The 22,450-nt window shown below is 37.8% G+C and overlaps 1 protein-coding gene across 1 annotated transcript in view; it reads left to right on the forward strand.

Annotated features, from left to right (window-relative positions):
- LOC128514753 (uncharacterized) overlaps positions 1–14,174 on the forward strand; it is a 31,280-nt gene extending 17,106 nt beyond the window's left edge. Inside the window, exons 7-9 of the mRNA XM_053488599.1 lie at positions 13,360–13,440; positions 13,799–13,836; positions 14,009–14,174. Coding sequence (XP_053344574.1) covers positions 13,360–13,440; positions 13,799–13,836; positions 14,009–14,128 — 239 coding nt within the window. The 3' untranslated portion in view covers positions 14,129–14,174. The remainder of the gene's footprint in view (positions 1–13,359; positions 13,441–13,798; positions 13,837–14,008) is intronic.
- The last annotated feature ends 8,276 nt before the right edge of the window (positions 14,175–22,450 follow it).

The raw sequence follows: 22,450 nt of genomic DNA on the forward strand, positions 1-22,450 counted from the left end.
ACTTTGGGTCCCATTTTAGGCCCGTCTTGTCGTCGCAAGATGCTAAGGACAGATTCTTCCCTCACCCGCTGGGGTGCGGTCTTGGATGGCTGTCCAGCCCAAGGGAGCTCGAGAGGCCATCTTCTTGCATGGCACATCAATTGCCCTACGGCACTTCCTTCAGCAGTTGAGAGGCTACCATGTTCTAGTGCGGGTGGACAACACATCGGTAGTCTCCTACATAAATCGCCAGGGCGGACTGCGATCGTGCCGCTTGAACAAGCTAGCGAACAAGCTACAAGGTCCTGTCCCTCAGGGCGATTTACATTCCAGGGCATGCAGACTTATTGTCCAGACAAGCTGTGACACACAGGGAATGGAAGCTCCATCCCGAAGTAGTTAGTCAGATCTGGGAAAAATTCTTTACAGCAGAGGTGGACCTCTTTGCCTCCCAAGAGACAGCACAATGTCCCCTCTACTACTCTCTGACTCATCAAGCTCCCCTGGGTCTGGACGCCATGGCCCATATGTGGCCCAAATTACGCCTTTATGCATTTCCTCCGAAAGCTCCTTCCTCCGGCAAGGGTCCGTCAACAGCATTTGCGCCTCTTATTAATAGCGCCCTGTTGGCCGACCAGAGTGTGGTTCTTGGACCTAATATCTCTCCTCAACGGCTCACCACGGGTGATTCTAGTGAGGAGGGATCTTCTGTCTCAGGCGCAGGAGACAATATTTTATCCCCGGCCTGAGCTTTGGAACCTTCACGTTTGGCCCCTGAACGGGACCAGCTAAGTCAAGCTGGTCTTTCAGCCAATGTTATTGACACTATTTTAAATGCTAGGGCTTCCTCCACTAGGAAAGCCTACGCCCTTAAATGGAATGTATTTGGAATTGTTGCATGACAAAGCAGGTAGACCTAATTCACTGTTGTTAAAGCACCGGAGTTCCTGCAGGAAAAGTTGTCCTCGGGTTTTTGCCCTAGTACTCTCAGGACGTATGTAGCAGCTATTTCAGCCTGTCACGTTCCAACTGATGGGGTAATGGTGGGAAAGCACCCTTTAGTTTCCCGTTTCATTCGTTAATGAGGCCACCCACTAGAGTCACTGTCCCGTCATGGGATTTATCTGTCGTGCTCCAAGGACACCCCTTTCGAACCTCTAGAGTCAGCGCCTGTCAGGTTTTTGACCCTTAAGATAGTTTTTTTGATGGGCATTACACCTCTCTGAAGAGAGTTGAAGATCTGCACACCTTGTCAGTCTCCCCATCCTGCCTAGACTTTGCCCCTGGGTTAGTCAGGGCTGTTCTGCATCCTCACCAGAACTATCTTCCGAAAGTTCCATTCTCAACTATGCACCCTGTTGTTCTTGAGGCCTTCTGTCCTTTGCCTTTTACAGCTCCGGAGCAGAAGAGACTTCACTTACTGTGTCCAGTACGTACTCTTTAGAATTACGTCCACCGCACCAGCCAGTGGAGTGAAACAGAGCAGCTCTTTATATGCTATGGGGGCCGCAACCGGGGGGCGGCCGCCACCACACAGACTCTGTCACACTAGGTGAGTAATGCTATTGCCCTCTTCTATAAGGCACGTGGGCTCACTTCGCCTCTAGGAATTAGGGCTCATTCAACCAGGGGGATTGCCTCATCTATCGCTCTGGATAGAGGAGAGGTGTTCCCCTGCAACAAGTGTGCGATGCGGCAGGTTGGTCCTGCCGGGATGTGCCTGCTACTCCGGGTTCATGGGTCCTCGAGTCAGCTTCCCAGAGATAGTTCTGAGACCTCCTCGGTCTTTGTGCGCACACGCTACACAACCTGGGGGTCCAGACACTTGCAGTGCGGCGGCATTGGTATTCTCATTTCCATAGCGTTTTCACGCATCGAGTGTAGCCTTTGAAAGGGAACGTCTCGGGTTACTTTGCTGTAACCCTGTTCCCTGAAAAGGCGGGAACGAGATGCTGCGCTCCAATGCCGCACTGCCCACATGACCAGACGTCCCTTCAGACAAAATCAATCTGAGGAATGTTTCCGGTTTACTCCTATTTATAACCTGCAGGTGTGTCTCATCAGATGACGTGACCTGACCGAGGTTATATAAGCCAAAATTTGGCATGTTTGATACACACATGCTTCACAACCGGCAACACGAAAAGATGTTAGAAAAATGTCTCATCAGTCATTGCACTACGCCGGAGCACGAAAAAACTGGAGCTTGAAAAAAGATATATATATTATTTTGGAGGCAATATAATATTAACTGGACACAATAATTAAAAAAAAATTATAATTTAATCAATAAATCCTTACTATTATTTAGGCTAGTAATCTACACAATAATATTTTTTCTGTACATCGTTTAAAATAATAAAATAATTTGATTTAATCTGACCTGGTGCTGGTTATAGATTTGTAAGAAGGACATTTTCTATTTTGGCCAGCAGAGGTCACACTTAACAGAATAATAGTGCCACCTCAAACAGTCACTGGTGAGTAATGTAGTTGTTTTAGCATTGTGACATACCATTAACCTCTAGACTAACAAATACCTACATAGTGTTTTTTTCATAATAATGATATTTTTATTGAATTAAAAAAAATATATACTGTAACTATTATAAGTAAATAAAAAAACTTTTTTTTGTCAAATCTATATGAACCTTGAAGCCGTTTCACTTCTTTAGGGTGACTTCAGTACAGAGTCAGATTTGCAGACAGCAGCCGAAACCAATCTGGATTTAATTGTGTTACAGCCACACAGGGTGTTGCTACTGCGCTACTACACAAGAACCCAAACGTATAACGCTAGTTTTGGGGCTGTGTTTCTGCTAGAGTTTATGAAGAAATCTGTTAAAATAATTTATTATTTTGGTATTAATATACTCATTGTTTTATTCAGTCTAAATAGATTCATGAGCTCCACTGGAATGTGTACAGGCTGATGTTGTTTACTTCATCTTGTATATGATGAGCTGGTTTCATAAACCCATATTACTGTATTGGATGACTATATACACACTACTGCATAAACTCTCTTTAATTTATTCCAGTTTCCTCACAGCTGAAATTCCTAGAGTTAAATTAACACCTTATATGGGTCAGTGTTTTATTGACCGATGACATGCATGTGCGCACAAACACACACACACACAATAATGAAAACACTGCTCTGTTGGGAAACTTCTTTAAGAAAGAACCTCTCTAATGACACTTGCGCAGACACACACACACACACACACACACACTAACAGAATCACTGCTTTCAGACAGAGAGAGACTCTGGATCTTTAACAAGAACACATGTTTGGCAACTCTTAGGACACTTGCTTTTGCTTCACGCCTGCACACATTAGTGTTGATGTCTAGGGGAGATAGAAGGTCGACATAAAAAAAAAAGAAAAAAAAAGAATGTTAATAATAAAGGTGTCACTGATTACTAACAGGGGAGTGAACTGTGTACAAAAATGAGGCAAACTAGAGGCTTGTGATGAACGTCAGCAAACTTTAGTAAAGAATGTACAACAACACAATCAAACTCTCCATAGTTACAGTTGGAACAAAGGTTAAGATAATAAAAGAAACGATATTTACAAAAATATATAAGCATTTCAAATTGAAAACTCATCAGTGGAAGCCATGAGCGGAGCTTAAAGCAAAGGAATAAATAAAACAAAACACCTTTCAACTTTTACACGAGAATCAATCTAATCTAATAAACAAAACAGGCCGTAAGATTCCCGATATATACACTAACTAACCAAACATAAATTTAACTATTAGTTTCCGCTCCTTACTAGTGTTTATAAACAGGTTCTTGCTCTACGTGTTGCATATGTAGACCCTCAGGCACATTAACCTCGACTGGACACCGTGAATTGGAGATAAGTCCAACAACTTGTACTTGGTGAAGAAATAGCAACCAACAATACGCAAAGCAAACAAAGCATGGGTATGAGCTAACACCAGATAACCGCCACAACAATTAAAACAGGAAGTATAACAAATCGTCGTACACATTGTGAATGAAAAAAAGAAGCCGCTGTTGCGCGCGTCACTTCCAGACTCTTAGATACTCTAGTATACTCTAGTACTCTAAGGACGTCTCATTGGTTCTAAAGGGAACTGTCATCGTACTGGGAGTGAAGACTGACAGGGATGGTGTCCCTGCACCCAGCACCTGAAAGACATAGGAACCAAGAACACCAATAAGAGACATCCCAAAACACTATGTGACGTTACTCAGACCCTGTGACCAGCAGTGGCCACATTCCTGTCACCCAAGATCAGTCCATGTGCTGGTTGTACGCAGTCACAGGTGAGGACAGACACTTATTACTGTCCATCCACTTTAAAATACAAGAGATAGATCCCGAATCCAGACAACAGTTGTGGTCCAGGTTCCCATGTGGACAGAAATCACACAGTGTTATCATCAGTCTCTGTTCTTTATTAAACAGTGATGGGCAACAACATGATAATAAAATGAACTACTGTATATTATCATCATCAATCACTTATGACCATAAAGACTGCACACGCTTCTGTAACTTCATACAACTTCACCTTTTTGCATTACGATTTACATTTACATCTGAATATCACAAACATGTTTAGCTACATAAAGCAGCATTTCAGCTGCAGAAAGTAAAAGTGTTTGTGTTAAATAACATTATAAATAGCAGTGTCATAAGCTAAACAAAAACTGAACCAAATAGCTACCGTAAGCTAAAGCTACACAAAATTGAATAAAATACATTAAAACATTTACACACAGCTGATATTTATAAACACCTGTTATCTACATAATGCATTAGCTTAGCCACATGAGCTAACATGTTTATGCTAAGCTACATAAGGCTGCATTTTAGCCACCTGGAGCTAAAGTGTTTGTGCTAAATAACATTATAGATAGAAGTATCATCAACTAACTAAAAACTTAACTGAATATAAACTGAGTGAAATACATTACAACATTTACACACAGCTGATATTCATGAACATCTGTAATCTACATAAGGCATTAGCTTAGCCACATGAGCTAACATGTTTATGCTAAGCTACGTGAGGCAGTGTGTTATCATGATTAGCAGTGTTATCTACATGCTAACCTAAAATATGTAAGTGACAAAGAAAGACAATGTTTCACATAAACTGGCCAAAACTAGAAAAAATATAACATTATGAGTTTTATATGATCAGAATAAGGATTATATAAGATTTAATAACTCACACATGGTAACAGCTGGCTGGATTCTCCTCCTCTGTTCTCTGTTGGAGTCTCAGTGTTGTTCTGAGGTAAATCTAAACTCCTCCCACTGTCTCCCACAGATAAACTCCTCCCACTGTCCAGAACATTCTGTAGAGATTTAGAAACCTGTAATCTTCCACACATGCAGGGAACTTACTAAATCTATGTGTGTGTGTGTGTGTGTGTGTGTGGCCATGAGTGTACATAAATAAAAGTAGACCATTTACAGATTTAAATGATGAACTACACTCATGTGTATGATCGAATAAAGATCTTTGCACAGTTACAAGAAAAAAATGCAAGTGGATGCGCCGGTGGATCTGCTGACCTCTAAGGGTTTTAAACACAGTTTTTTAAAAGCCACACACACACACACACACACCTTTCGCTCAGTTTTACAGGCTCTCTCTTTGACATACACACATACCCTCCTCTTAGTCTTACACACACACATCTTTCTCGATTTCTTACATGCACGAACACACACACACACACACACACACACACATCAACAATAGGTCTCCTGGCTTACATTAAGATTTGCATGATTGTTAAAGTTTTGTATTTGATGCATGTTAAAGTGTAAACACTGCTTGGCCAAAAAAAAAAAAAAAAAAGTTGTACAGTCTAATAATTAGTCTGATCATTATTATCTTTGATTATGGTACATTCAGGGTTGTATTGTTTTAACCAACTTGTGGAAAATCAACTTTACTTTATTATTTTTATTTATTAAATCATGTTTTGGCTTGAGATTGATGATGAGAGTCAGACAGCTCCATGAAGTTTTCTCCAGCACATCCCAAAGCATTTCAATGGAGTTAATGTCTCGCCTCTGAGGATGCCGAATCATGTGCTTTCAGAAAAGTCACTGCCTCCAGAGGCTCGTACAGTGGACACTATGAATGATGGGAGCATCACTCCATGTGCATATAGACTCATCAGACCACATGACCTTTTTCCATTTCTTAAAAATTAGTGGTTTAATGTTTAGAGCTGGGCAACTATACAAGTGCCACATTTGGACCAGATGTGATAATGATCCCTGAGTCTGAGCTGGACCAGTTCTGGCCTAAATTTACACAATCTCTACAGAACATATCTGTACCAGTTTTGGCCTATTGTGCAAAAATAAACTGAGACAAATCTGTTTGCCAGGTTTGTTGGAGATTTTAGAAACGCCTGGGCCAGATCAAGGCCAATGTAATTTTGCTTCTGTGCAAAATCTGGGACAAATATACTTACTTATTTGTTTATTCATCGTCTTTACCACTTTATTCTTGTTTAGGGTCACGGGAGGCCTGGAGCTATCCCAGGGGACTTAGGGCACAAGGCGGGGTACACCATGGACAGGGTAGAACATTTAGAACATTTCAGCTAACACATACTTTTAAAGCACATGCAGGTCACACAAGAATGGGGAAGATGTCTAAGATAAACTGTAAGAGAGAAGTGCAATCATGAGTTTTTCAGCCAGTATTTTACACCATTCAGGAAGCTGAATGTTTCTTCCTATTTCTCTCTTCTCTCCTTTCTCTCTCTATAATTAGCATACCTAAGTGTTTGATATAGATGTTTTAATATTTGTAATATTCTTTTTAATTCCTGCCTTGGGTCTGTCATGAAGTTGCATGTTTTCTCTGGGCTTGGTGGGTTTCCTCTGGGTACCCCATTTTTCTCCGTTACTCTGTTTTTCTCCCACAGTCAAAGGACATGCAGATTAGACTAAATAGTGTTTTCATATGTATGTAGTGTGTGTGTGTGTGTGTGTGTGTGTGTGCATGCTTGTGTGCCATGTGATAAAGTTACATGGCTTGTGCCTTGAGTCCTCTGTCCCATAAACATGTTCAGAATAACCATTATACAGTGTTATAGAGTGTAATAAATAGGACTAATTACATTACAAACAATTTAAGTTTTTGAAATGTCTTTTGGGCCGAACAATGAAGTTTTTATTAGCATTGTTTGGTATTATTTAAATGGTGAATTAGTTACTATTTTATCTTTCTCTATTTAAATATGCACCAACACACTCTTTTGTCATTATACTATTTCTACATGGTAATGGTAGATATTTTGCCAAAATTGTGGCCAGAGGTTTTACGGAAGTAAAGTTTCTGTTAAAACATTGCCGTGACAATACACTGAGCACTTGTACAATACATTACATGTCTACAAGAAGTTCCCCAGAAGGATCATTGATTAAACTGTGATGCACAGGTCCTTGCATATGCAGGGATTTTACTGAACGTCATGATGTTTAGATGGTCTATCATGCCAAGTGGTGTAAGATGTTAAGTAAAAAGTACTGTATTTCTGTGACTGTGGTATTTGAGATACAAATGGTGACATGAAAGTAAAGCAAACATATCAAATGTGGAGAATGACGATTATGAGAGGCGGGACTCTGACTATTAATGGCAAATATCTTCTGTTTATAAAGCATGAACACTGAGTAGATAAATGAAAAGTTGTACTTATTTTGTTTTATTCTAGATGATAAATTTTAGGTTTAAGGTATGACTTCCTGTAATACTCTGAGCCAGTAGGTCTAACACAGGAGTGATTAATATTCTTCATAGTCTTTTCTTCATAAATTCATCATTTCTTTTTGAGGGATGGCGGGGGGGTGGTATTCAAAAACAGAAATAAACCTGTCCAGTAAAGTATGTTTCACATTGGTTGTCTTATGTAATACCGATATAGTTTTATTAACCCTTAGGAGTCTGACTTGCCGCCGGCGGAAAAAGTGCATTTTTTTCTGGTAACCGTGAAAAGAGTTTAAAATGCTCCGTCATGATTAATCATACACATTAGTGTAGTACATCATTTGAATCTGTAAAGGGTCTACTTTTTTCATGTACACTCACAATATCCACAAAACAATGTGCTTTTGTAAAATAAAGAAAATAAACAGGGTGCGCTTTTAGCCATCTTAGTCTCTGCGAAAATCTTTTTGAAACACGTCACTAAAATGAACTGAAACTCCGCGAATACTGCACAGACCAACGTGAGAAATATATCTATAGAAAGCTTAAAGGGTCTACTTTTAAATAATTGACAAAAAAAAAGACAAATATTCTCAGTTTATGTAATCCGTATAAAACCAAGGAGAGGCACTGAATTTCTGTCGCACTTCATTATCAGCTAATGACCCGCGGCAGGACACGCCCACACGTCAATCACACGGAAAACAGTCACAGGGTAATCTACATACGAGGTCACGCCCCCCGGGCAACGGCACGAAAACACACACAGACCGGCTTAAAAACACTCAGATTCAGTGAGTTTTCTGCACGTTTGGAAGATGGCACGCGCTACACAGCCGAGGAAACTCTTCAGATGATTTTGGGCAGTGAGGAGGAGTTTACATTTACCTCAGGAGAAGACTGTGTGATGGCGAACAAGGCCATTTTGAGGAGAGAACAGATCCAGCAGAGGACATTCAAACAAACTGCCATGACACTGGGTAAGTTATTAAGTCTTATATAACTCTTATTCTGATAATATTAAACTAATATTAGTAAATATTTTCCTCGTGTCAGCTTATGTGACACATTGGCTTTCAATGCCATTTATATAGTTTAGTGTAGCATGTAGATAACACTGCTAACAGGCTGCCTTATGTAGCAAACATGTTATTTCCTGGTGGCTAAGCTAATGTCTTATGGAGTTTACAGATGTTTATAATTGTTCTAATGTATTTCACCTCATTTTGGATAGCTTTAGATTATGGTTGCTAATATATATTTGGATCCGTTTTGGTTAGCTTATAACACTGCTATTGGTAATGGTATTTAGCACAAACAAGCTAGTTCCAGTTGGCTAAATATGTAGCTAAGAGACATAATGAATTTATGAATGTTTATGAATATTTCTGTGGTGTAAATGTTCATAATGCCTTTTGTTAAGCTTGTATTTACAAATACCTGTGTGGTAAATATGTGTGTATAGCATGTCAGGTGGATGGTGTTTGCTAATGCCTCAGGTGTAAATGTTTGAGATGCACTAGACTTGTCAAGTCTATTGTCCATCAACAGACACAGAGGGGCACAAAATGTATACACTTCATACCTATTAAGCGTCCATACCTATTAATTGCACATCCATTTACTATGAACAGTATAGGCTAACTTTTTTATTTATTTATTTATTTGTTTTTAGGAATGTGTCTGCATCACCCTTGCCTTCACCAGCACCTCACACCAGGACACCACATCAGGTTTGCACCATTTTACCATGAATGTTGTTTGCACTTTTTGCACTTTTTTTTTTATTTTGAACTGTTTCTGGAATTTTTGCAAGTGAATCTTAAGTTATTTTAAATAAACTACAAACAAAGTAATATGTTTCTGTCTTCTAATTATTTTCTTGTAACACTTTCCTCTGTGTAACACTTTTCACACACCTGACTGAAAGGGGTAATTATACAGCTCATTATGCGAGTCTTTGTCTTCTCTGGTGTGAATTACAGCATTATTCATGATCATTCACGCCTCCTCGCATACGGCCTTTCTAAACAAAAAGTGTCTTAGAAAATTTAAATGAATGTATTGTTTTCTGTAAATAAGTAAGAAAGGTGATTGTCACATCATTTTGAAGTAAAACCTCTACATTATAAGATCCAGGTCACAAAAGTCTTGTGCACAAATGTCATGAATGTGTTTTGTGGTCTTATTTCAGTGAGTTGTTTTTTTGTTGTTTTCAAAAATCAATCATAACATTTTTTTTATCCAATATACAAACTTGTACATACATGCTGCTCATATATTATTGTAGCCCAGTTTGTGCTGAATAAAATGATATCAGACTTTAGATATTTATATGTTTATAAGTAACTGAAAAATACACAAATGTCAGGACACGTCAGAATCTCTTCAGAGCTCCAAAACACCCTCAGACTCCTAAGGGTTAAGCAACAATGTATAGGTTAAATATTTAAAACAGGTTACTTTTTACCAATTTATTTTAAAACAAAAATACTTAATATACAAATATTTAGGTTTTTCATTTAATAGCATTTATTTTACTATCAGTAGACACTATGGCTAATTTAACATGAAAATATAGACATGCAAACATTTTGCAGTCCGCTGGAACATTTTCCCACATTTTGTGGCTTATTTTTCAAGAAGTGAAATTCAGGCAGAAAGTTGATTTTCAGTTTCATTTTATTTTTAACCTCTTTAGATTCTTCAACATATTACACTTTTCCTAACAGAAAGGAGAGTGAAAGTAGAACAATGTTAGAAACGAGGTCCAATAATGTATTAGAAAGTTTGTCCACCTTAAAGTTTTCAGTGATAACAACACACTGTTTTATTTTAAAATTTAAGAGAAACATGGATCAAAGATTTCAAAAGGTTGGTAACACGGCTGGACAAATTGGAGTAAGTTATAAAAGATCCCCAAACTCGATACTCAATGAAACCAGGAGATCAGAACAAAGCCCAAAGAAGCATTTTAGGAGATGTGTCTTAACATAAATGAAAGTGTATACAAAAAGTAAGAAGAATAAAGATTCATGTATTTTATGTGAGTAATTGTACCATTCTGTTATTTTATAGCATGTGCAGTTATATAAATGTAAAAACTAGTGAAATGAGTGAAAGCTGCAGTCTGAACATTTCTCACTTAAACAGCTGTGTGTCGTTCCCTTTATTCACCAGAATGAGACATACATGAGAAGCTTTAAAAAACTGGTTTATTTTGGGTTGGTTATTATTGCCTAGTGAGAGGAAGTAAAGGTTCAAAAATGCTTCACTGCAGCTGTTGGTGGAAATATAAGGGACGAAAAAGGAAGAGGGTACACATCTCTTTCAATGTCTTTGGTGTTGTTCTTTGTCATGGAGTCATTGTCAGTATTAACTATGGATACTTTTCTTAAAGCATCAAATAAAGATTCACTATAAAAAGGTGTTCTGTGCGTTCCAATACATTAATTAGGTCTTAACTTATTTGCGACTTATTCATGATATGAAATCAATATTTTTACCATTTTATTTTATTACAAACAGAGATGTAACGAAAAGAGCAGATTTGTTTTATTTACTTAATGGTTTGCAACTTAATGTTCCTTATCAGACAATCATACGTATTATAACATTATTCTTATTCTACTAATTAATATTACAAACAGAGGCTGGCCTGTACACAATGGTAAGAGTGACATGTTAACTTTACAGTAACTGTTTGATGTTTGTTTATTAGTTCATTTATTTTGTTGTTATAAATAGCTTAATTAATTATTTTATTTATATAATCTTGTCTTATTTTTTCTTTCATGACATTTTGTTTGGATGTCAAAAGTATTTTATTAAATAAAACAAATAAAATCAGCCATATTACTTTGTCATTTATTTTAAATCCCTTTGTGCATTACACTTATTACGCATATTAAAATTACACAAGAACAGTTTTAGGACAACACAATATGTAACATGTTACTACCTTAATTTCTCTCAGTCTCTTATTCTCTATAGAACTTATGTATAGGTTTACAGGGACTCCTTAAGGAGCCTAATCTGCATGTCTTCTGGCCATGGGAGGAAACCGGGGTACCCAGAGAAAACTCACCAAGCACAGAAAAAACAAACAAACCCCACACACACAGACACAACGTTTGGACCTAAGGTGAACCCTCAACCCTCCACTCATGCCGTCCACTTTAGAACCTCTAAATAGACTTCATAAAAGAATGTACAATGAATATTAAATCATGGTAGTATGTTCTTCAACAAAGGTTCAATAAACTACAAAAAAAAATTACAATCCAAAAACGTTTTACTGAAACATGCTAGCTGAGATAATCCACAACATTTTTTCACAAGTAGTACAGCTTGATATTTGTAATTGGAAAATATTATAAATTAATGTTAACAGTTATGTTTAATTATTTGCATTTGTTTCAGAGTTAAACTTAGTCTAGCTAGTTATCAGCGTATGTGCTGCATTAGAAGAAATTGTCAGATAGTAGTATTTTATTGACCAGATTAAGTCTGTTGACGCACTTATAAAGACTAAGAATTAAACTGATGAAGCGTTTGTATTTTGCTACTAGGTATAATCTGACACCCCGATGTAACAAATACAGGCACCCTTTAAAACAGAAGACACAAAAGTAAGAACATGGATAGGAGTCCATAAAGTAAACTAGCAGTCTTATAATCTGCATAAAACAGGAACACAACCATTAATAAAACACAAACATCAACAGTACGTAGTGCATTAATCTTCATTAAACTTCTTCTATCAGAGAGGTTCCAGCACACAGGACTGATAGAGCTCCAGTAGATCATATCTGTAAAGTCATGTGACTCATCACAGCATCAGAATAGACAAGAATTCACTGTGAGCTTCACATCTCTTTACAGCTAATGGACCAATCAAATCAGTCCACAGCTTCAAAACATCCAATCAGGCGTGAGTCTGGACCTGGTTTTCTACTGAACACACAAGTTCATTACCTCACTATCACTTTGTCTAAACAGGAACGATGATCACACTCTTTGTGGCTCTTTACTCTCTGCTTTGTCTCTGCACAACTGGTGAGGAACATTTTAAACTTTAACGTAAAATAGGAATTTTTCACATTTCCATATTTAGTAACATCATTAAATATTGAATATGAAACACTTTTTTTTTTTTACAGTAAACACTTCTGATATCAAGGAGTTTCAAGTGAAAACAGTAAACCGTGGAGAAGCTGTAACTATGGAGTGTAACATTAGTGAGGTTAAAAACAAAAATAGTTTTGCTTGGTACAGACAGAGTTTTGGAGAAGTGCCTCAGGTTTTTATAAGACAGTACGGGCAGAGTTTCACATTTTTTGAGGGATTTAATGATAACCGCTTCAGTGTTACTGTAAAGGACCAAAAGTTTAATTTCAACATTAATGAAATAAGAGAAGATGATGGAGGAGAATATTTCTGTGGATATGTGGAGGGAAGTACAGTAAAGTTCACATCTGGAACACGTCTGCAGTTTGAAGGTAAACAGTTTTACTCTGATAACCTGCTAATTCCAGATCAACACTTTAACCAGAATTATGTGTACATGTGGATTAAATGTTGAATATTTCACATTATTCATATTTAGTATCATTTCTGTTTATTTGCTGCTTTTCCAATTTATTTGTAAAGGTGAAGAGATGAAACCCTGTCTTACACCTGGAACACTTAACAAGAACACACACTCTGTTACACACCAGGGTTCAAACAGCAGTCATGGAAAAAGTAGTTTTAATAAAATAAATAATTTTCTATTTTTATAACAGACTTTTTTGTAGTTTAAACATTTTCCTGATAATAAATTCCTCAATGTTTATACAAGTTTTTCATTTTTATAGATTCCACAAATTACAATTGGATTATTGTCTTAATCGTCTCCAATATAATATCTGTTATTGTAATTGTGGCTCTGGTTGGAATTTTGTTTAAACATCAAAGAAAAGGTCTGTTTATTATTATTATTATTATTATTATTATTATTGTTGTTAGATTTACAGAGCTACTGTAATGTTATCTCTAAAATGTGAATACTTTCTCCATTTAAACTTTACTTGTGTGTATTATTGTTCAGGTTCTTCATCAAGCAACCATCAAACTCCCACCAATCAGGTAATCCAGTCTTCTATTCATTGTGATTCTGTTCTGTTAAATAAATACACATCTGACCTACAATCCACAATGTACAGAGAATTATAATAGATAACTATTTACAAAATATTAACATAATCATTATTTTTAGTCTTTAGTCTCGTTTTTCTAAACGTCTCTTGTTCTTTATCAGGCTGATGATGAAGATGTCTTGAACTATGCAGCTGTGAATTTTGCTAAGAAACCTTCATCCTCCAGAACATCCAGAGACACGAGCCATCAAGACGTTTATGCACAAGTTAAAATAAAATAGATGAACAGTAATTAACCCTTGGTGAAAAACAATAAAAAAGTAATTATTTATCCAGTTTGTCAACAGATGCTTTATTTTAATTAGACAAACACATTTTCTTGCAATTACTTTTATAACAAACAATTCAAATGTACTTGTATACCTTCCATTTTTCCTGAACTCATTACATTTGGATTTTTTTTAGGATTTTCTCTTAAATTAGCAAACATTTTTAAATGTAATAAATAATCATTTTGTAGCCAGTTTATTTGCATAAACAAGCTCCAGTCAGTAAAGAGTCTTACTAGAACCAGAAGATATGAGCTTATCACCCCTACCGTATCTTATTCACAGTGTCTTGGCTGACAGTGACATTTTGCAATGATTTAAAAATACTTCTATTGTTGTGTACCACTAAATAGTCTTGTTTCACTGTACCTCAGTAATTACTTGATATTCTATAATTCATCAGGCTTATTTTAATCAAAAGGTTCAGGCTATTTGTTGATCCCTTGCATTATAATTATGACAGCAGGAGACAGAGATTTATCTTACATTGACATTTAGGCATTTGGCAGATGCTCTTATCCAGAGCGACTTACAAAAAGTGCTTTAATGTTTACAACATTGGATACATACTTACACTGGGTTACCTAGGTTAATAACTAAGTACCATTAGTCCAACACATCTGAGTATTTTTTATTTTTTTTTGGGGGGGGGGGGGGGGGGGGGGTTTAGTCCAAGTACTGGAGAAACAGATGCGTCTTGAGTCGTCGTTTAAAGATAGTCAAAGTCTCTGATGTACGGACATCTAGAGGAAGTTCATTCCACCACCTAGGTGCCAGAACAGAAAAGAGCCTGGATGAATGCCGCCCTCGATCCCTGAGAGATGGTGGGATGAGGCGAGCAGTGCTGGAGGATCGGAGGGAACGTGGTGCAGTTCGTGGTGTAATTAGCGCAGAGAGGTAAGTGGGTGCTGGGCCATTTTTAGCTTTGTAGGCAAGCATCAGTGTTTTGAATTTGATGCGGGCAGCTACAGGAAGCCAGTGCAGGGAGCGGAGGAGTGGCCCATCTTACAGTGCCCCAAAGTTATGGAATAGACATTCAGTTGGGTTTTGGGAATCAGAGTTTAAGCCTATGTTAGGTGTGTGTGTGTGTGTGTGTGTGTGTTTTATATATAGGCTATGTGTTGAGCAAGCTGTCTTTCTACTTCTTTCTACATAGTGAAACACTTTATTGGCTATTCAGCCGTCCATGGTGATGGCTTGTGTATTTGACGTGGGTTGGCATTCACATTCTTCCCCCTGACACTACTATGAGCTGAATGTTTACAACCGAATGTGTAGCTTTTATTCTTACTTGCTAAAAAGTAATATTGTAGATGTGTGTAAAAAGGGGAGGCCTTCTGCTGACCCTTAAGGTTTTATGGGCTTTCAGTTTTTCTATTGCAAAGTGGGAGACCTGAGTCCAAGACAGTGTGTACACAATTAGGATGACCATATTAAATGTTAGATTACTTACCAACAGGACTTTTTTTTAACACTAGAAGCGCCGCGCCAGTGTCACCTACTAATAACGCGGTTCAGCGGTCATTTGACCGCCTATTGTTTTGAATGGGAAGCTGCTGCTGACACACAATGATCGCTAGATGGCGCTTTCACCCAAAGCAAATAGTTTAGCTCCCAGATCAACTTGCACTTGGACAATGCGCCATTCATTCCTGCGTTGATAATCAGCGATATCTTTTTTCATATTCTGAAAAAAACTGAGAAAACCTACTACAGAGTCTCTAAGGGGACAAAGGAAAAGGGGAAAAAAACAAGTCAGAGGGAAAAAACAAGTCATGTTTGGAATTATAACTCAAGGTTTTTGGCATGACAGCTATGCTGAGATTGTGGAATAGCTTACATTATTTTGTAAGAGCTGCTTCTAACCTGAAATATTCCAAGTAGATGTTAAATTTATATATATTATATGTGAAAAACTATTTCCCCCTTTCCTGATTTCTTTTGCATGTTTGTCACACTTAAATGTTTCTGCTCATCAAAAACCGTTAACTATTAGTCAAATATAACATCATTAAACACAAAATGCAGTTTTTAAATGAAGGTTTACGTTTTTAAGGGAGAAAAAAAAAATCCAAATCTACATGGCCCTGTGTGAAAAAGTGATTGCCCCCCTTGTTAAAAAATAACTTAACTGTGGTTTATCACACCTGAGTTCAATTTCTGTAGTCACCCCCAGGCCTGATTACTGCCACACCTGTTTCAATCAAGAAATCACTTAAATAGGAGCTACCTGACACAGAGAAGTAGACCAAAAGCACCTCAAAAGCTAGACATCATGCCAAGATCCAAAGAAATTCAGGAACAAATGAGAACAAAAGTAATTGAGATCTATCAGTCTGGTAAAGGTTATAAAGCCATTTCTAAAGCTTTGGGACTCCAGCGAACCACAGTGAGAGCCATTATCCACAAATGGCAAAAAACATGGAACAGTGGTGAACCTTCCCAGGAGTGGCCGGCCGACAAAAATTACCCCAAGAGCGCAGAGACAACTCATCCGAGAGGCCACAAAAGACCCCAGGACAACATCTAAAGAACTGCAGGCCTCACTTGCCTCAATTAAGGTCAGTGTTCACGACTCCACCATAAGAAAGAGACTGGGCAAAAACGGCCTGCATGGCAGATTTCCAAGGCGCAAACCACTTTTAAGCAAAAAAAAACATTAAGGCTCGTCTCAATTTTCCTAAAAAAACATCTCAATGATTGCCAAGACTTTTGGGAAAATACCTTGTGGACCGACGAGACAAAAGTTTAACTTTTTGAAAGGTGCGTGTCCCGTTACATCTGGCGTAAAAGTAGCACAGCATTTCAGAAAAAGAACATTATACCAACAGTAAAATATGGTGTTGGTAGTGTGATGGTCTGGGGTTGTTTTGCTGCTTCAGGACCTGGAAGGCTTGCTGTGATAGATGGAACCATGAATTCTACTGTCTACCAAAAAATCCTGAAGAAGAATGTCCGGCCATCTGTTCATCAACTCAAGCTGAAGCGATCTTGGGTGCTGCAGCAGGACAATGACCCAAAACACACCAGCAAATCCACCTCTGAATGGCTGAAGAAAAACAAAATGAAGACTTTGGAGTGGCCTAGTCAAAGTCCTGACCTGAATCCTATTGAGATGTTGTGGCATGACCTTAAAAAGGCGGTTCATGCTAGAGAACCCTCAAATAAAGCTGAATTACAACAATTCTGCAAAGATGAGTGGGCCAAAATTCCTCCAAAGCGCTGTAAAAGACTCGTTGCAAGTTATCGCAAACGCTTGATTGCAGTTATTGCTGCTAAGGGTGGCCCAACCAATTAGGTTCAGGGGGCAATTACTTTTTCACACAGGGCCATGTAGGTTTGCATTTTTTTTCTCCCTAAATACTAAAAACCATCATTTAAAAACTGCATTTTGTGTTTACTTGTGTTATCTTTGACTAATAGTTAATGTGTTTGATGATCAGAAACATTTTGTGTGACAAACATGCAAAAGAATAAGAAATCAGGAAGGGGGCAAATAGTTTTTCACACCACTGTATATATACACACTACTGTTTAAAAGTTTTAGAACACTTTCTAACTCCATGATGGTTCCTGATTTTTATTTCTTTCTACATTGTAAAGGAATGCTGAAGGCGTCCAAAAAATGCATTAATCTCCTTTGAACAGTTAATGGTGAGATGTTTCTGCTACTTCTGCTTTGTAAAGACTTCATAACGTCTCTAATCTGAGGGGCTGTTAATTGGTCATTTTTCAGGCTGATAACTCTAAATGAACTTCTCGTCTGTGGCAGAGGTAGGTTTTGGTCTCGCCCTCCTGGGACGGCCTTCATGAGAGACAGTTTCATTATGGTGCTTGACGGATTTTGCAAATGCACTTTACAATACTGTTCTCGCAAGAACTGTTACAGAAAGGCTGACCTCTGTGTCTTAAAATAACAACAAACTGTTGTTTTTGTTGTTGTTACATAATTACCTAATTCCATATGTGTTATTTTATAGTTTTGAAATCCCCAGTATTGTTATAGAATGTAGAAAATAAATCACTAAACAAAAACAAAGAAATTTGCAAGTGACCCCAAACTTTTAAACGGTAGTGTGTACAGTATATATATTTAGTGATTTATTTTCTACATTCTACAACAATACTGGGGATTTCAAAACTATAAAATAACACACACACACACACACACACACACATATATACGTAATGCGAAAAACATTTGAAACACTTTAATAAAAAATAGCAATTTTACATATTTTACTATTTTAATGACATTATTTAACATTAAATGTTATTTTTACAGGAAAAACACCAAGGAGCTTTATGTGAAGACAGTAAACTAGACTGGTGCTCGTACAGAGCGTTCTCCCGGTGGGCCGCTGGTCAATGTGGCGGCCCAGTCAGTACGTAAATTTATTTAAAAAATGACGGAAATAATAATTTTGCATCTCTTTTTTACACAGATAGATGAGTGCGTTAATCGAACGGGCGCCGCCGATAAAGAGCGTGTGTTTTGTAACGGCCAAAACTATGTTGCCCTTTATGAGTTGCTGCACGTGAGGAGGTGTGTGCACGCTTTAGTAAGATTAGTCAGTGGGCTGGTGATGTGTGAATATGTAGATAACACCACATATGTAGATGGTCTCACCACTGTTTTGTTTATATTGCAGTTTTATTAATTTAGGGCGACACCAGCTCATGACCAAAGTGGAAACCCACCTACATTAGAACATCATTATTCCCAATTTTCACAAATGATGTTTAGGATGCCATGGGGGTTTCCATCCATATAATAATTAAAATGGGCAAAACCATGTGGATGTTTGCGTGACCTCTCGCTCTATAAACAACAAAAGTATCCCTGATAGCAGATGACGAAGATCCACGTTTCTCTGGCAAATCCGCGTAACAGTGACATCCAGTCCACTGATTTGGCCCAGCTCCAATGCAGATTCGGTTCATGAATCTAGACTTTTTTTTTTGTCAAATTTTTATGAAAGTTGGAGCCGTTTCAGGAGTCAAAAGTCAGATTTGCAGAGAGCAGCCGAAACCGATCTGGATTCAGTTTTGTTCCAGACATAAAAGTTGTTGCTACTGAGCTATTGCACAAGAACACAAACGTATAACATGACTTTACCTGTTTGTTCTTCATGTAATTAGTCACAATTTATGGTATTGAATGAAGAACAAAATATGAAAATTGTAATGACAAGTAACTGAAGAATGTGGGGACAGATTTCTTGACAGAGAATTAGAGAAGAATCACATATATTCTAAGCAAATAACTTTTATAAATCTGACCTATTGATCATTGAACGTTTATGAAGAAATAAAAAGTGAGAACTGTTTACATTGACATTTGTTTACTATTCCCAAGAACACGTGTAACGATGTGGTCGGGCTATAAATAATAATAAAAATAACGGATAATAATAATGCAACTGTACATAAGTATAAATATATGTATTTTCTTTCATTGACTGACCACACCGTTCCCTGAGAAACAGATTATTTTTGCACAAAGAGCCGAATACTGTACACATCTGTCCTGCACATCTGATGTGAATCTGTGCCAGAGCTGGGCCAAAACTAGTAAAAAGTATTAACCATTGGTGAATTAAACTTTTAGTAATAATTGAGAAGTGTCATATTGCGTTGTATTCAAGTTGAGTTACCTCGGGATCATATCTGCTTTATTAAATTTACAAAAAAAAGGGGTCAATTTGGGGCTGTGTTTCTGCTGTGTTTTATGTAGAAATCTCTTAAAACTCTTATTTATTATTTTGGTATCAATTTATTGTCCAATCTAAATAGATTCATTTTAATGATGTTTGTCATAGAATTAAATGAGCTCCGATGGAGTGTGTACAGGCTGATGTTATTTACTTCATCTTGTATATGATGAGCCGGTTTCATAAACACACTGTAATGCTTCTTTACACCACGTGTAAAGACTTTACACTTCAGTTTATTCCTCACAGCTGAAATTCCGAGTTGAATTAACACCTTACTGTGTTTATATGGGTCAGTGTTTTACTGACCGACCACATACATGTAAGCACAAACGCACACACACTAATGGAAACACTGCTCTGTCGGGACACTTCTTTAACAAAGAATCTTTCTAATGACACACACACACACACACACACACACACACACTGTAGGGTTTAACAGGCCAACACAAATGGAGCAGTGAATCGGTCACCTTCCAGTAAAACGACGCCCTGCTGCTACTGTTATCTCTCTCTCGGTGGTGTAACACAGCGTGACATGTGACCTGGTCAAAAGAGGAAACCCAGATGGCTTTGACCAACCCCAGCTAAGTGTCGCAAATCAGTAAGCCGTTGGAAGAGGAAGAGACAGTTCATGACATCAGCAAATAAGGAAAGAAGCGGTTACTCTACTTCAACTCAGACGGCGCAGATCAACTCAAAACAGTGTAAATCAGCACAAATCCCTTGAATAGGGAAGTTTCACAACCCAGTCGCTGGAGGCGAACCTACGGATAAGAACAAAACATAATGACATAAAGTAAAACAAACAAAGCCTCATACCTTCCTGAAATTGGTGCTCGATTTATAACTAAACTGTAAGATTAAACCCAAGGCTCTGCTCTTGTGAATTTACAGTTCTAGTAAACAGTACTAGAAGAACTCTATTAACCTTCACCCTCTAAACTGTTTAAGTGTGTGTGTGTGTGTGTGTGTGTGTGTTTGTTTGTGTATGTGTGTGATTAAATAGCGTAGTTGCGTGTAACATAGACTAGTTCAATAAATTCTTGCTTCTTTATAAAGAACTGTTGTCTTGGTCATGTATTTTAAAGTTTAAATATTTGTCCAGATCTCACATTACTTTGCTCATTTTTGGAAAATCCCCGATTTTGTATTATCATCGATGGCCGCTGGATAAACAGGATCGGTAAGATACACTGAATCGTGCTATACGGTGGACAGATAGCATAGAAAGTGTACGCTATAAACTTTATTTCAGTTTAAACAAATTAACCCGAATCGCTAAAAATTCAATTTAACTGTGAACCAGAGAAGAAACCCTACAACACACACACACACACACACACACACACACACTAACAGAATCACTGCTTTCAAACAGAGAGAGACTCTGGATCTTTAAAGAGGTCCTATTATGCCATTTTAAAGGTTGCTAATATTGCTAAATGAGTCTCTTAAAACAGGTTACATGTATGCCAATTTTTTTCCCAAAATAAATTTAATTTTATCCCATTTCTAAATGATTTGTAAACGACTCATGTAAAGCAGTTTGAAGATTCAGTCTGTCTAAACCCCTCCTTTCTGTGAGCCCTCACTGCTGTGATTGGTCAGATGGCGCGGTGATTTATGACTGGTTTACCGCTACAGCGTGTGTTGGAAACGCCCATGACCACAACTGAACGACGGCTCTGGAGACCCGTCAATACATAGAAAAGATGGCGTCGGTTTTACTGTGTAATGACCAGCTAATTTTATATTAGCTGTGGCTACAAAAATCGAGAGGTCTTTTATCTTTGTGTCGGTGTTGCGTTAAAAGGCCGGTGAGCAAAAAGGACAAACACAAACAAGTAGATAAAGCAAAGGTGTATAAAGAATACAAAACTAAACAAAGTAAACAAAACAACCAATTAAAGATTTAAACAATATTTACAACCTACATATAATAAACGGTATGTGTATGTGTGTGAGTGAGTGGAGAATGTCAGAAGTCCATGTTTATTGTATGTGTGTTAGAGGAGTATGCTTCGGTCTCACCGGGGTTAATGATGTTCGAGAGGCCAATGACGGAGGGTGAGAAGTCCGGGGAATATGTCCAGTCAAAGATAATAAAATGATCCACAACAATCTCTCCTTCTCTTGTCCAAACAAATAACGCCAGCGCTGGTCCACCATAACTACTCCCCTCCCCCTCCCCCCTGCTCTTTTCCGGCTGTTCCTTTGAAGGCAGGTCAGGAAAAGGGCAAGGGACATGCACACTTCGCGAGTGTGTGATGCATTTTTGCCGTAGAACGGAAAGGCGCACGCGCACTTTGTGTGTGTGTATTTTTCCCTTCGGGGCGCCATAGATATGCATGCGCACTTCGTGAGTGTTAAGTTCAATTTTGGTGAACAGTGGAGAATAAACAGTTAAAAAGGATTTTGTGTGCTCTCGTTTTTATTGTTTTTTTATATTACAAAGTGTTCAAGCAAACCCGGCAACCCATTAACCAGAGTGTGTTAACGCTAATTGTAAGATGGCGGGGAAGTTGTTCGCGATGTAGAATGTGGGCGGGCTTTA

This window comes from Clarias gariepinus, chromosome 27 (genome assembly GCF_024256425.1).
Source record: "Clarias gariepinus isolate MV-2021 ecotype Netherlands chromosome 27, CGAR_prim_01v2, whole genome shotgun sequence".
Lineage (NCBI taxonomy): Eukaryota > Metazoa > Chordata > Actinopteri > Siluriformes > Clariidae > Clarias > Clarias gariepinus.